We start from the raw sequence: 12889 nt of genomic DNA, 5'->3' as shown, positions 1-12889 counted from the left end.
GTCTCCTTCCTCTCAATTAAAGGGGTGGAGCCTCCTACAACACAATTTACGAGTGTAAGGTTACTAGTACATTTGGGTGACGAGCTCTGCCACTGTTTTCTAGAATTAAGAAAATATTAAGGCTTGTTAGCTCATCAAATTGAATGTGTATTAAGTAATTTAAATGCATTAATGCAATGATTATTTTTTTAACAAACTTAAAAAAAACATTTTTATTGCGTAGTAAATTTGTTATTGAAATTACATTATTTGTAATTATTAACTAAAAATGTTTTTTATTAAGTTTATTGCATGTTAAAATAATAACATTAATAATTATATATAATTAACATTAAATGTACTTATATAAATAAATATTTGAAATTGTCAAAATAATTTCATTAGTTTAACATTAGTACGAGGTGTTATTTTATTTCCATTCCTCCATAGTTTTCTACGGCTGTGTGTTGAGACACCTGTCCTTGTTTGATGCTGGACGTTCTACAAAGTTTTGTCACATTGTGGCTGTACTAACTTTAGTAGTGTAGTTTCTGAATAGCAATGGTTACTCTTTTGTGGCTGTGTATACTAGCATGTCCCTCCTAAACACCTCCTTACATTTCCCTAAAACTGTCACATTTTATAGTACACATTTCCCATTTTCCAGCCACTTCCCCTTGTCCCACCCACATTTATTACAAACGCATATACCTACATGTGCTGAGATCTCTTCACTGAAATGACAGGAGATGCAGGGGTCTCCAGCCATCGGTTTATGAATGGCTTTTTATAGTATGAGAGTAGTATGACTGTAGTTCTACTTTATGTACTCCAAAATGCAGTTTGTGAATCCGTCGAGCCAGTGCCCATTCATACGCATATGTAAGTGTCTGTGCACTGAAACTCAATATTGCTATTTAACAAACCCTGTTAATGTATTGTTGGCCTTCCACAGGGTTCATCCAATCCCTACCTTAGCTGCAAAGTTTGTAATCTGTGTTTTCTAGAAGAATACGGCTCTCATCTTTGCTATTGTTGAAAAGTTGGATTGCTTTCACTTTGGGTTGATCTCACCTCATCAACGGGGCGGAGGGAGAACTTCCTGTAGTGTCACATTCTTCAAGCAGTGATTGCTTCCAGAAACCTACTAACCCGCTCTTCTCCACCATGGTAATTGCATGAAAAGCTTTGCAGCTAAGGTAGGGATAGCAAAAGCCCTCCGGAAAGGCCCACAACCGTGAATAGGCTCGGTCAAAACTTGTAGGCAAGGTCATGTTGGATGTATAAAACTTGCTTGCTTCAGTTTTTAACCATGTGCAGGGTAACCCAAGATTAAAAGATATATCTTTCAGGTATACCCTGAGACATTTATAGAATCTGGATTCTTGTTCAGATCCAGTGAGGAGAGTTTATCTTGAACTCCTAATAAGTGGTTGAGTCCATCTGATTGGTATGAACTTATTCAGATGGGGATAAGGCACCCATGATGAAGCATGCCACAAATGAAAGTCGGTGAGGTGTCTTGCCCATTATCTGCAGTTTATGTATACACCTGAAGGCAAATTAAGTGTAGCTCTATCCAGGCAGGAGCCAACATACATTTGATGTGACAATCTAGTTAGATAGTAAAGATGTGTTGAGTGTTTCCCTTTCTTTTCCCTTGTGTGATAAACATATAAATGTCCAGTGGGCCCAGCCATGTGTTCCACTGCAAGCTCTAGTTTTGGGGGGGGGGTCATGGGGGGGGGGGGGGGGGGGTCATAGGGAGGGGGGGTGAACTGAACACTGAGTGCTGTTTTGTGTAAATTGGCAATAAACAAAAAAAAATCACATTGAAACAGAACATCAAAAATTTTGAGATCAGAGAAATCCAACATTTTAGAAAATCAGTATATTGCATTCCAAAACATTATAATGCCCGGTTTTCAATTGCTTTAAAAGGGGAAATAATCACCATATTTTCTCAATTTAAGTTAGTGGTGCTGAATGAAGATGGTTGCTGCATTTCCTGAAAAAGCTATGCAGAGGGAATAGAAATTTGCCTAGCCTACGAGAAGGTAAGTTTCAATTCTATTAAGGATGCGGATGCCAGGATTATGCTCGATTCTCTCTTCGCTTTATTCCAAATTTTATCCACAGCCGCTTTTTATTAAACCAACAACCACTACATTTCCCATAACACTCAGGAAAAGAAAACAGTCTCAATCCAGTCCTTCTTCAATTTCCATGAAAGGTCTTCCATAAATCATCCTGCACTTCCTCTTTCTTCGCTGGAGGAACTCTCCCATAGTTAGGCATTCTGTTTAGTCTGGTCATTTCCTGCAATAAAGTACATCAATCGGTCATAACGTCCAGAATCCAATTGAACAAATTGAAACCAGCAAACATTGAACATTGTGCATATCACTGCAATAAACAAAGCAGAAAAGAAACTTCACATTTCCAGTCAAATTTAAATAAATTTACTTACGACCATTACGGTGAGGGATAGCAACCAACGTGCTTGCTGGGTGGGATAATCCTCGCCTCTGTGTCCTTAATATAATTGAAACTTACCTTCTCGTAGGCTAGGCAAATTTCTATTCTATGTCCGGACCGGAGGCGAGGATTATGCTCCTTCACAGCTTATTGACCACCACAGGGGCCATATTGAGCAGCGGTTTAAAATAAAATCTCTTGAAGGTCGAATCTGAAGACCAATCTGCTGCCCTCATAAGATCTTCCAAACGTACACCGAGATTAAACGCCTTGGAAGCCATCGCACCCCGAGCGGAGTGTGCACCAAATGTCCTGGTGTCAATACCAGCTTCCTGCATGACCCACCGCACCCAACGGGCTATAGTGGGAGAAGACACCGCCTTGAAAGGCTTCCTGAGGGCTATAAGGAGTTGTCGTTCGCCTGGGGGGCAAACTTCCTCTGTAGCTTCCTCATAGGCTTTTAAGCGCTGTACCACACAAAGTTTAGTGGATTCACCAAAAGCAGGATAAGAAATTGTGCGTGTTTTCGATTTCGTGCTTCTACTCACAGTAAAAGTGACCCTATCTGGGGAAAAAAACTCTGGCCGTGATATCTAGAGCACGCACATCAGATACTCTCCGACAAGACACCAAACACAATAACATGGCTAACTTAGCCGACAATTCCTTCCTGGAAAGAGAACGGTTAGGTTGCCACGACAACAATAGGTTCAAAACCAGGTTCACATCCCAAAGAAGCGAATATCGGGGTTCTGGTGGTAGCGACAACCTGATGCCCCGCAATAGTTTGCACTCGAAAGGATGCTCACCCAAGGGAGCCCCGTCCACTGGAGAGTGGCCCGCTGAAATTGCAGAACGAACAGCGTTCACCGACCTATACGCCAAACCCTTCTGAGCTACTTCTGCCAAATAATTCAGAACATGGGTTAAATCTGCGACCACGGGATCCACTTCCCGTCGCAAACACCAACATACCCATCGCGTCCATGCCGATTTCTATCGTTTAGATGTGCTATCTGCCCAGGCCCGGGACAACAAGAGTTCAGCATGTCCCGAAAGACCCGGCAGTCGCCAACGTTGCCTGTAATCCGCCATGCTATGAGCTGCAGGATGCCGTCTTCCACCAGACGGTGGGGAGTCCCTTTCGGACTCAACAGGAGATGGGTATTTGGGAGGAGTCGGATTGGAAAATCCCAAGAAAGTCCCAGCAGAACCAGAAACCAAACTTTAGACTTCCAACACGGGGTAATCAGTACCACAGACGCCAACTGTCGGCGAACCTGGGCCGTCACCCTGGTAATCATGGATAATGGGGGAAAAGCGTATCCCCTGTCCTGGCTCCAATCCTGACTGAATGCGTCACACGCTGCCGCCAGGGGCTCCGGCCTCCAACTGAAGAACCGGGGAAGCTGCCGATCGAGACGGCACGCAAAGAGGTCGACTGAGAAAGGACCCCACCTCTCTTGCAGGTGATAAAAAATCTCCTGATCCAGCTTCCAAATGCTGGAGTCCCGAAGGTAACGGGATTGCCAATCCGCCATAAGATTCTCCTTTCCTGGGAGATATTCCGCTGTCACTGATATCTGGTGCGCGCTAGGCAGAATTTCCAAACTGTTTTGCCACGATCGCCAATGCTTTGGATCATGTGCCTCCGGTGGTTTATGTATCTCACGGCTGACACATTCTCCATCTTCAACAGAACTGAGGCCTGAACCCGGTCCTTGGTCTAGCACTGAACCGCAAAGGAGCTGGCCAGAAGCAGTTGTTCTTGCTGTGACCAACTGCCGCCGGTGGAAAACTCTCCACATCGCGCACCCCAGCCTGCCCGGCTGACATCCGACTCTATCACCAAGTCTGATGCTGAGCCGAAAATTGCTCTCCCGTTCCACGCCTCCTTGTGGGAAAGCCACCATTCTAGCTCCTTGCGTACTTCTTCCGTCAGAGGTACCACCTGTGAATGTGAGACCCTTCCGCAGGTGGTGCGCCTTCAGGCGCTGCAGGGCCCGGTAATGCAGTGGCCCTGAAAGATCACCTGGATCGATGCCGAAAAGAGGCCTACCAACCGAGCTATCTGACGCCGGGAGGTTCCCTGTTTTGCCAAGGTCTGTCGGATCTCGTGCCTGATTTTGACTACCTTCCTGGAAGGTAAACTGAGTGTGGCTGAGGTGGAGTCTATCACGAACCCAAGGAAGGTGGCCTTCTGAGTGGGAACCAAGAGGGACTTCTTCTCGTTGATAAAGAACCCCAGCGACTGGAGGAGCGAAACCACTAACTCCAGATGGTCCCGCAACTGCGACGGACTCTGACTCAAGAGAAGCATATTGTCCAAGTAGACGATCAAGCGGACCGCGCGAGTCCGCAAATACTCCACCACGGGCCTGAGAACTTTGGTGAAACACCATGGGGCCGAGTAGAGACCGAAGGGAAGACAACGGAATTCATAAGCGAGTCCCCGCCTTATAAACTGCAGGAAACGTCTGTGCGGGGGAAAAATCAGAACCACCAGGTACGCGTTTTTCAGATCCAAACGTACCATCCAATCGAGTGGCTGGAGAACATCTCTGAGCAAATGAATGCCCTCCATCTTGAAATGCCTGTACACCAGCCACTCGTTGAATTCCCGAAGGTTGATCACTGGCCTCCGACCCCGTCGGTCTTGTCCACCAGAAAAATATTGCTTACGAACCTGGAAGGTAGAATTTCCGTGTGAGACACTGCTCCCTTGCGGAGCAACTCTTGCACTTCCTCGTCGATAAACCTTGCGTCTGACGCACAGAAAACTATCGGGCGAGGGGGAAGTTCCTGTCTAGGGTAACCAAAAAACTCTATCTGGAAGCCCCTGACAGTCTGAAGCACCCAAGCATCGCCCGTAAGCGCTTTCCAAGCGGGAAGAAACGCGCCAGCCTGCACCCAACCTGCAGTCGCGCAGCTGGTAGCACACTCACCATTGGCATTATTGTTGTTTCCTCTGTAGCCGCGGCCCCGGAACCGTTGACCCCTGGTGGGGTAAATGTTTGTGAAGCACTGGTCAGACTGGTATTGTCCGCGCCCGGAGCCTTGCCTCCTACCCTGGGGTTGCTGGTTTTGGCCACGGCCGGGTGGGCGGCTCCGAACCCGCCCGGCCCCGCGGAAAACCCGCGGAGTAAAGAATCGCTTAATGTTTGCCTGTGCCTTATCAAGGGACGTGAACGTAGCCACGAAATTCCACAGTTATTTTATAAATGGGTCGCCAAGCAGCCCACCTTGCGCAGATGGCTCCCACCTCGGAACCTGCCAAGTCCCCAAGCTTGGGGTCGACTTTAATCAATAAGGACCTGTGCCTCTCCGTTGAAACAGCACAGTTGGCATTACCCACAAAACATTTTGCGCGCTGAGCCCAGGCGGACAACACTTCGGGGTCGATCAGAGAACCAGAAACGCGGGCCTCCTCTGCCAAGTCCAGGATCTTGGCGAGGGGACCGGTGATGTCCAGCAACTTGTCCTGACACGCGCGCCAGGAACGATCGATGCCTTTCTTGGGATCCTTAATAAACTTGGCTAGGAAGGTCACCATCTTGCTCTCTATGTCCGGGGTAACCAACACTTTGCCCTCTAAAGTTGGCCGTGGGCACTCGGCCCTCAGTCTGCCCCGCGCCTCGTTTTCCAACGGTTTCCTGAGGCGGGAGGCCAAATACAAGGCCACTTTCTCAGCTGGGACCCACTCTGCAGAGCGGGGATGAATGATGTCATCAGGATCCAAGATGTCTGCAATTGTGGCCTTGGAAGGATCCGCGGTGCCCGAAGGCCTCCACGAACGTGACAAACCAGCCTCTTCGTCCGAACCCTCCGGGGACTCCCCTTGCTGTGTTTCGGGAGACCCAGGCGGGGGATCCTCCACTCCGGAAGCAGGAGTCTGGGGAAGAACAATGGGGTCAGTGTGCTCCAGAAACGCATGTTTGAGACGTTCTAACGCATCTGTGTCCACCCCATTAACGTACTTCTTCTTAGGTGGTGGAGAACTGTGGTCGTCTGTGGCCTGACCAGAAGCACCTGGCGTTCCAGGAGATGAAGGGGGGGGGGGGAGGGGGGCATCTTCGCACAGAGTTGTTCGATTTTGTCGTCTAAACGTTGCTCCATCGGAGTCATGAGATCAGCTAATACAGGAAGGAAAGATAATAACTAACACTTCCATTAAGTGCGCCCTGGACGCGGCAGACACTGCAGCAAGATCCATCAACACCAGTATCATGTTAAGGAGACATGCATGGCTTAGAGTCTCAGGGTTCAAACAAGAAGTACAAACATCTTTATTGAACCAACCCTTTGATCAGAAGACACTTGTCGGCTCAAGCACAGATGAGACTTTAGAAAAGATGAAAAAGGACACAGAAACGGCTAAGTCAATGGGAGCATTACAACAGCCAACACAAAGGGGTTCCTTTCGTAGATCCACCTATAGAGGGGGCTCAAAAAGTACAGGAACAAGTCAGCAATCCACCTCTTTTACACCAACGTCACCCAGAGGTAATTCAAGAGGCAGTTACAGAGGTAACAACAACAAGGGTGGAGGTCGCGGAAATAATAACAACCGCAACTCCCCAACCCCAAAACAGTGACTTAATACAACTTCCCCCAGACCACATAACACCGGTCGGGGGACGTCTAGCACAGTTCCTACCTGTCTGGGAAAACATCACATCAGACAAGTGGGTGAGACAAATTATCCAACATGGCTATTGCCTAGAACTCACAGCTACCCCACCAAACATCCCCCCCAGACAGCGTCCAATGAGTCAAGACATTGTTAAAAGAAGAAGTACTATCACTGCTACAAAAGCATGCCATAGAGAAGGTCCCAAAACATCAACAAGGGACAGGAGTATACTCTCTATACTTCCTAATCCCCAAAAAAGACGGGTCTCTAAGACCAATTTTGGACCTCAGACCTCTCAATGCATACATAAATTCGGAACATTTCCACATGGTCACGCTCCAACAAGTACTTCCTTTACTGAAGAAAGGGGACTTTCTTTCTACACTGGATCTAAAAGACGCTTACTGAGCTCGTCATGAATCAATAGAAATAATGAAAAGTCAGCATAGGAGGGGAAAACACCTAGCAGCCAAGGTGTTAAAGACTTTATTTCAGACTGTTGCAACAGACACGGACGACCACCGCTTGGGAGAGAACTGCTGTATAGTCTATTCATAATGTACCATCTGCAGCCCATATGCCTCGAACGGAATATGCTACTTACCAGTATGCATCTGTTCTTGGCATAGAGGGCTGCAGAGTGGTACATGCCCTCCCAGCCTCTCCGGAAACCTGTGTCTGTTTCAACAATATCTTATTTAGATACACTTACATGGGCATTTTCTATCTGTATTCTATCATACTACTCCATCTAACCCTACTATGGCAAAACAATCTAAGGATGGAGCTGATGCTCATGCGCACTAGCAACCAAAGGAGGAGTCCCCAAGCTACAAAAGACTCTCCAAGAGAAAAACAAGTGCAATCATCCGAGCCCAACACCAGATGGCGATCTATTCATAATGTACCACTCTGCAGCCCTCTATGCCAAGAACAGATGCATACTGGTAAGTAGCATATTCCTTATCAAAGAAACTGAAAGACATAGATAAACTCAAAGCGGAAGAGTATTTGTACTTGGTACACCTGCACTGGAGGACATTAAAAAGGCAGAACACAAAATGGAGCTGATGGTAGCAAATGTAGGGGTTTGAACAAATGAAAGGGATGAGCACAGGTAAGTAGTGGAAATACGGAGTGGGGAGCAGGTACAAGAGGGTATATGCTGTTTTGTTTTTTTTTGCTGGTGGGGAACATGGTGGCTGCATGTTAGCCGCTAGCGTCCGGAACTCTGCACTAGCCGCTACCACTATGGTCCCATGGGTGAAAGCAGCCCATGATTAATCGGAGGAGGCGCAGGGGGTTGTTACCTGCTTGCCGCCAGCTTGAGCAGAGTGCTTCCTCACTGTTCTCGTTGCTCAAGCCGGTGCCTGTTTTTGTTGTCAGCGGTGCGGCTCCTTCAGGAAGCGGTGAGGCAGGGAAGACTCTGGTACGCCGCGCTTGCTGGAGGACGCATCAGAGGCTTTCCCCTGCTTTTCAGGACTGGGGCCGGTGTTCGGTCTGCCCCATGATTGTTTTACTGTACTTTTTGCGGGGGCTGTGGAGGTGAGAGACACTGAGCGCTGGACGCCGGAGTAACCAGGGATTTGTAGAGAGGAGGCAGGGAACCGTTTTCCTACTCCCCCCGCCTGTTGTAAGCCGCACTTGAGCTTAGGAGGGGACGTAAGACAGTAGCGCGGGGCCTCCATAGGGGGGGTAATAAAGCCAGCATTACTGGCTTTTTTTCAGCGGGGGAAGGAGTTGGATAATAGCCACGAGCAGGAGCAGAGTCTGGGGCAGGAGGAGGACGGTATCAGCGGTATGGTTGGAGAGGCTGGGGAGGAGGCTGTGGGTCATTCAAGAAACAGCAGTGAAGAGGTATTAAGGGCAAGGGGACAGCTCCTTTATTAGGGCTGCATTTGGGTATGCAACAGACTCCCCTTAATACACAGGAGGTTATCTCTCCTGCTGCTGTAAGCCCTCAGATAGAAGTTGGGACAAAACAAAAGAAGCTAACAAGATGGGCCACAGGGGGCTTTAAGAAAGCTAACGTTAGTAGTAAAAAGAGTAAAAAAAACTACTCCTGCTAAAATAAATATTGGGAAGGATCCCCCAGAGGCTGTGGTATTACAAAAGCCTGCTACGGCTTGGCTCTCTTCCCCTTGTGAAGTACAGGCCTCCATAGTTGAAAGAACCAGGTTTATTAGTGATGACTCTGCCTTTCAGGTTTATCAGGTGAAAGGGAAATCCATCAAACCCAGGAAGCCAAAAAGTAAGGCGGTTAGTAGTGTGGTTAAAGTGACTCCTTCACTGCGCTCCTACTTTACGCTGGGACGCCGTGCTTGCAGGAGGGCGCATCGGAGGCTTTTCCGGGCTGGGGCCGGTGTTCGGTCTGCGGCATGAGTGCGGCATGATAGTTTTGCGTCCTTTTTGCGGGGGCTGTGGAGGGGGGAGACACTGAGCGCTGGACACTGGGGACGCCCGGGATGTGTAGAGAGGAGGCGGGGAACCGTTTTCCTACACCCCCCTCCTGTTGGAAGCCGCGCTGGAGCTTAGGCGGGGACGTAAGGCAGTAGCGCGGGCCTTCTTAGGGGGGGTAATAAAGCCAGCATTACCGGCTTTTTTCGGCAGGGGAAGGAGTTTGTTAACGGCCATGAGCAGGAGCCGGAGGAGGACGGTGTCAGCGGTAAGGTTGGAGAGGCTGGGGAGGAGGCTCTGGGTGATTCAGGAAACAGCAGTGAAGAGGTATTAAGGGTATGGGGGACAGCTCCTTTATTAGGGCTGTATTTGGGTATACAATAGACTCCCCTTAATACACAGGAGGTTCTCTCTCCCGCTGCTGTAAGCCCTCAGATAGAAGTTGGGACAAAACAAAAGAAGCTAACAAGAGGGGCCACAGGGGGCTTTAAGAAAGCTAAAGTTACTAGTAAAAAGAGTAAAAAACTATTCCTGCTAAAATAAATATTGGGAAGGATCCCCCAGAGGCTGTGGTATTACAAAACCCTGCTGCGGCTGGGCTCTCTTCCCCTTGTGAAGTTCAAACCTCCATAGTTGGAAGAACCAGGTTCATTAGTGATGACTCTGCCTTTCAGGTTTATCAGGTGAAAGGGAAATCCATCAAACCCAAGAAGCCAAAAAGTAAGGCGGTTAGTAGTGTGGTTAAAGTGACTCCCCCACTACGCTCCTACTTTAGGGTTCAGCCAGAAGTTCTGGTTATTGGTACACAACCTGGATCTCTGGGTCAGTGTACGCTAAGTTAATTCTCTTCTATGTCATCATCTACGTTAATGGCTACCTCTTCAGATATAGCGTCTTTGACAGAGTTGGAGAATGCGGTTGAATTATAAAAAGCTATAGATATAGCCGCACCAGTGGTTCTAGTCCCTAAAGCTAAGGAGTCAGAGAGTATGAGCACTCACGGAGACTGTCCACTGATCAGTGTTTCAAGTCTAATACAACCACTATCAGGAGCATCTCACAACAGTACTGTAGAAACATCAGAGAGTGGTTCCTCCCCAACACAGCCAGCACAGCCAGCCTTAATTTTGCCTGCAGGACTGGAAAATCTTTTCATGGCATTGACGGAGGACATAAAGAAAGGATTTGCAGCATCCACAGCAAATCCAGGGGAGATCAGGAATTACTGCCAATTACTGGAAAAAAAGTTGACCTTATAAACTCCAGAACTGTTACTCTAGAGAATACAGTGGGTGAAATGCAAGAAGATCTGGGTCAGGCAAAGTTGGAGATTGAACTTTTAAAATCAGAACATCGGGAACTCAGAGACAGAGTGGAAAAATTGGAGAACAACGCACGCAGGAACAATTTACGTTTACTGAATGTACCTGAAGGGAGCTGAGGATCGGATCTCCGGTCCTATATTGTTTTTCTTCTTAAGACCTCTTTACATCTCGAAGTCTCCGAGGAAGAACTTAGCCGTGACATTCAGAGGGTACATAGGGATCCCTTTTGGAGGAACCCTAATAGACCCAAGCCTAGAAAAATTCCCATTAATTTCCTCACATTTGCCTTGAAGGATAAGATCTTAAATTTAGCATTGAAATCCAAATCAGTGCGGGCAAAGGAATTCTCGTTTGAGGTTCGGTCAGACCTCTCAAGCTGCACTCTGGAGAAGCAATGGGAGCTGGGCAATAGGCTGGAAGGGTTTAAAAAGCTAGGGGCGGTAGCCCAATTAAGATTCCCTGCCTTTTTAAAGGTGATGCACAACAATAAAATGCACAACATAAGGTTGATGAAGGAAGTGGATGAGCTGCTAAACGGCCTCAGTGAGGGTAACCAATAGTTGGCCAAAATACATAGTGTAGTTAGAGCGGGGATATCTTTCCCACACAGAGAAGTTAATAGTAATCAGATTTTCTTTTTTATAAAGAGAAAAAAAGGGAAAGGAGAGATAAAGAGGAAGGGAGGAAAGGGAAGAAAAAAAAGAAAATACTGAAAGGGTGTATGGTGTGTTGGGAGTGCTTCCTTCCTGGTCGTATTAGTATAGTCGAGGCTTTCCCTGCTTTCTCTTATCTTTTGTAGCTTCTTTTCAGCTCCCCTGGGGCGTTTTTGTTTATGATTGAGTTATATTTATTAAGGTGGTGGCGGTGCAGATATCTCCAGGACGCAATTGCCTGGACTCCATCTGTCAGGATAAGTGGGGTTGGGGTTCCCAAGGAGGGGGGGGAGAGCTGGGTGGGGCACAGGGTAGGGGTTGGGATTGGGTGTAGCAGGGAAAAAAAACGGAGAAAAAAAATCTAATTTGCCGTTTGTTTTAGTTAGATGTACTCACTTTATGGTTTGGTCAAGAGCTTTGGAGCTAGGCTAAATTTATTATGGACATTGGTTATCTCATATTAAAACTTCGGTTTTTGAGCTGGGCTTCTCGATTGCTACAATATGAGTTCTATACAGATCTTGTCTTGGAATATTAATGGCCTGCGAACCAGACCTAGAAGAGATAGGATAATACAGTATCTCCAAGATTCACTGGCTCAGGTCCTTATTCTTCAGGAAACGCATCTCCTAAAGGAGGAGATATGTTCGCTTCTTAAAAGTAAAAGATGGGTAGGTTCATATAAATGCACAAACAAGACAGCTAATGTCAGAGGAGTCCTTATAATATTCAAGAAATCATCCCAAGCTCATGTTTTACAATTGGTTGACCCAGGTGGCAGATGGGTCACTGCTAAAGTTAAGATGATGGAGACCCTATATACGTTGGTCGGCTTTTATGGACCTAACCGAGATGACCCCTCAACTATTCTCTTAAGACCATCTTTTCCCATTTATTAGATTTTCCTGAGCCAATAATTATGGCCGGAGATTTTAATATAGTTCTAAATCCTGGCCTGGATAAAACCCCAAATAGCAGAGTTGTAGCCCCTTTAAAATCTTGTGTTTTCCTCCTAGAGGCAATGCAGCAATTTGCTCTTTTAGATATATGGAGAGAAAGATCAGGCCTGCAGCAGGGGGTATCATTCAGAAACTATAAATATCAGCATCAATCAAGAATTGATTATATGTTGATACGTAATTTGCTCAGGGATAGAGTTATTAACATCACTTATCTGGCGAATCATCTTTCTGATCACTCAGGGGTTCTTTTACGCCTGGATGGGTCATCAGCAGAGCCTATAAGCACATGGTCATTTGATCGTTCTTCACTTTTGATGGAGGAAGAAAACGTTTTTTTATTACTAGAAACAGAATGGTTCTTTGACGTAAACTTGGAGTCAACATCAATATTAAATGTGTGGGACTCGTTTAAAAGCTTTCTTGCTGGGTTAGATTACTAGCAGGGCAAGTTTCAGGAATAGG

At 46.9% G+C, this 12889-nt stretch overlaps 2 protein-coding genes and 1 pseudogene across 3 annotated transcripts in view; 1 reads left to right on the top strand and 2 right to left on the bottom strand.

The window, feature by feature from the left end:
• AFTPH (aftiphilin) overlaps positions 1-12889 on the top strand; it is a 331590-nt gene that overhangs the window by 207026 nt on the left and 111675 nt on the right. The gene's annotated exons all lie outside the window — the stretch shown is intronic.
• Positions 2111-12889, bottom strand: part of SERTAD2 (SERTA domain containing 2) — a 409456-nt gene continuing 398677 nt past the window's right edge. The window contains exon 3 of the mRNA XM_086927605.1: positions 2111-2298. Within this exon, the coding sequence (XP_086783731.1) occupies positions 2197-2298 (102 nt within the window). The 3' untranslated portion in view covers positions 2111-2196. The remainder of the gene's footprint in view (positions 2299-12889) is intronic.
• LOC147709013 (uncharacterized) lies at positions 3454-4859 on the bottom strand (annotated as a pseudogene).

The sequence above is a fragment of the Lissotriton vulgaris genome, chromosome 6 (genome assembly GCF_964263255.1).
Source record: "Lissotriton vulgaris chromosome 6, aLisVul1.2, whole genome shotgun sequence".
NCBI classification, from domain to species: Eukaryota; Metazoa; Chordata; class Amphibia; order Caudata; family Salamandridae; genus Lissotriton; species Lissotriton vulgaris.
Note: the sequence above shows the minus strand (reverse complement) of the source record. Positions and strands in the feature narration are given on the sequence as shown.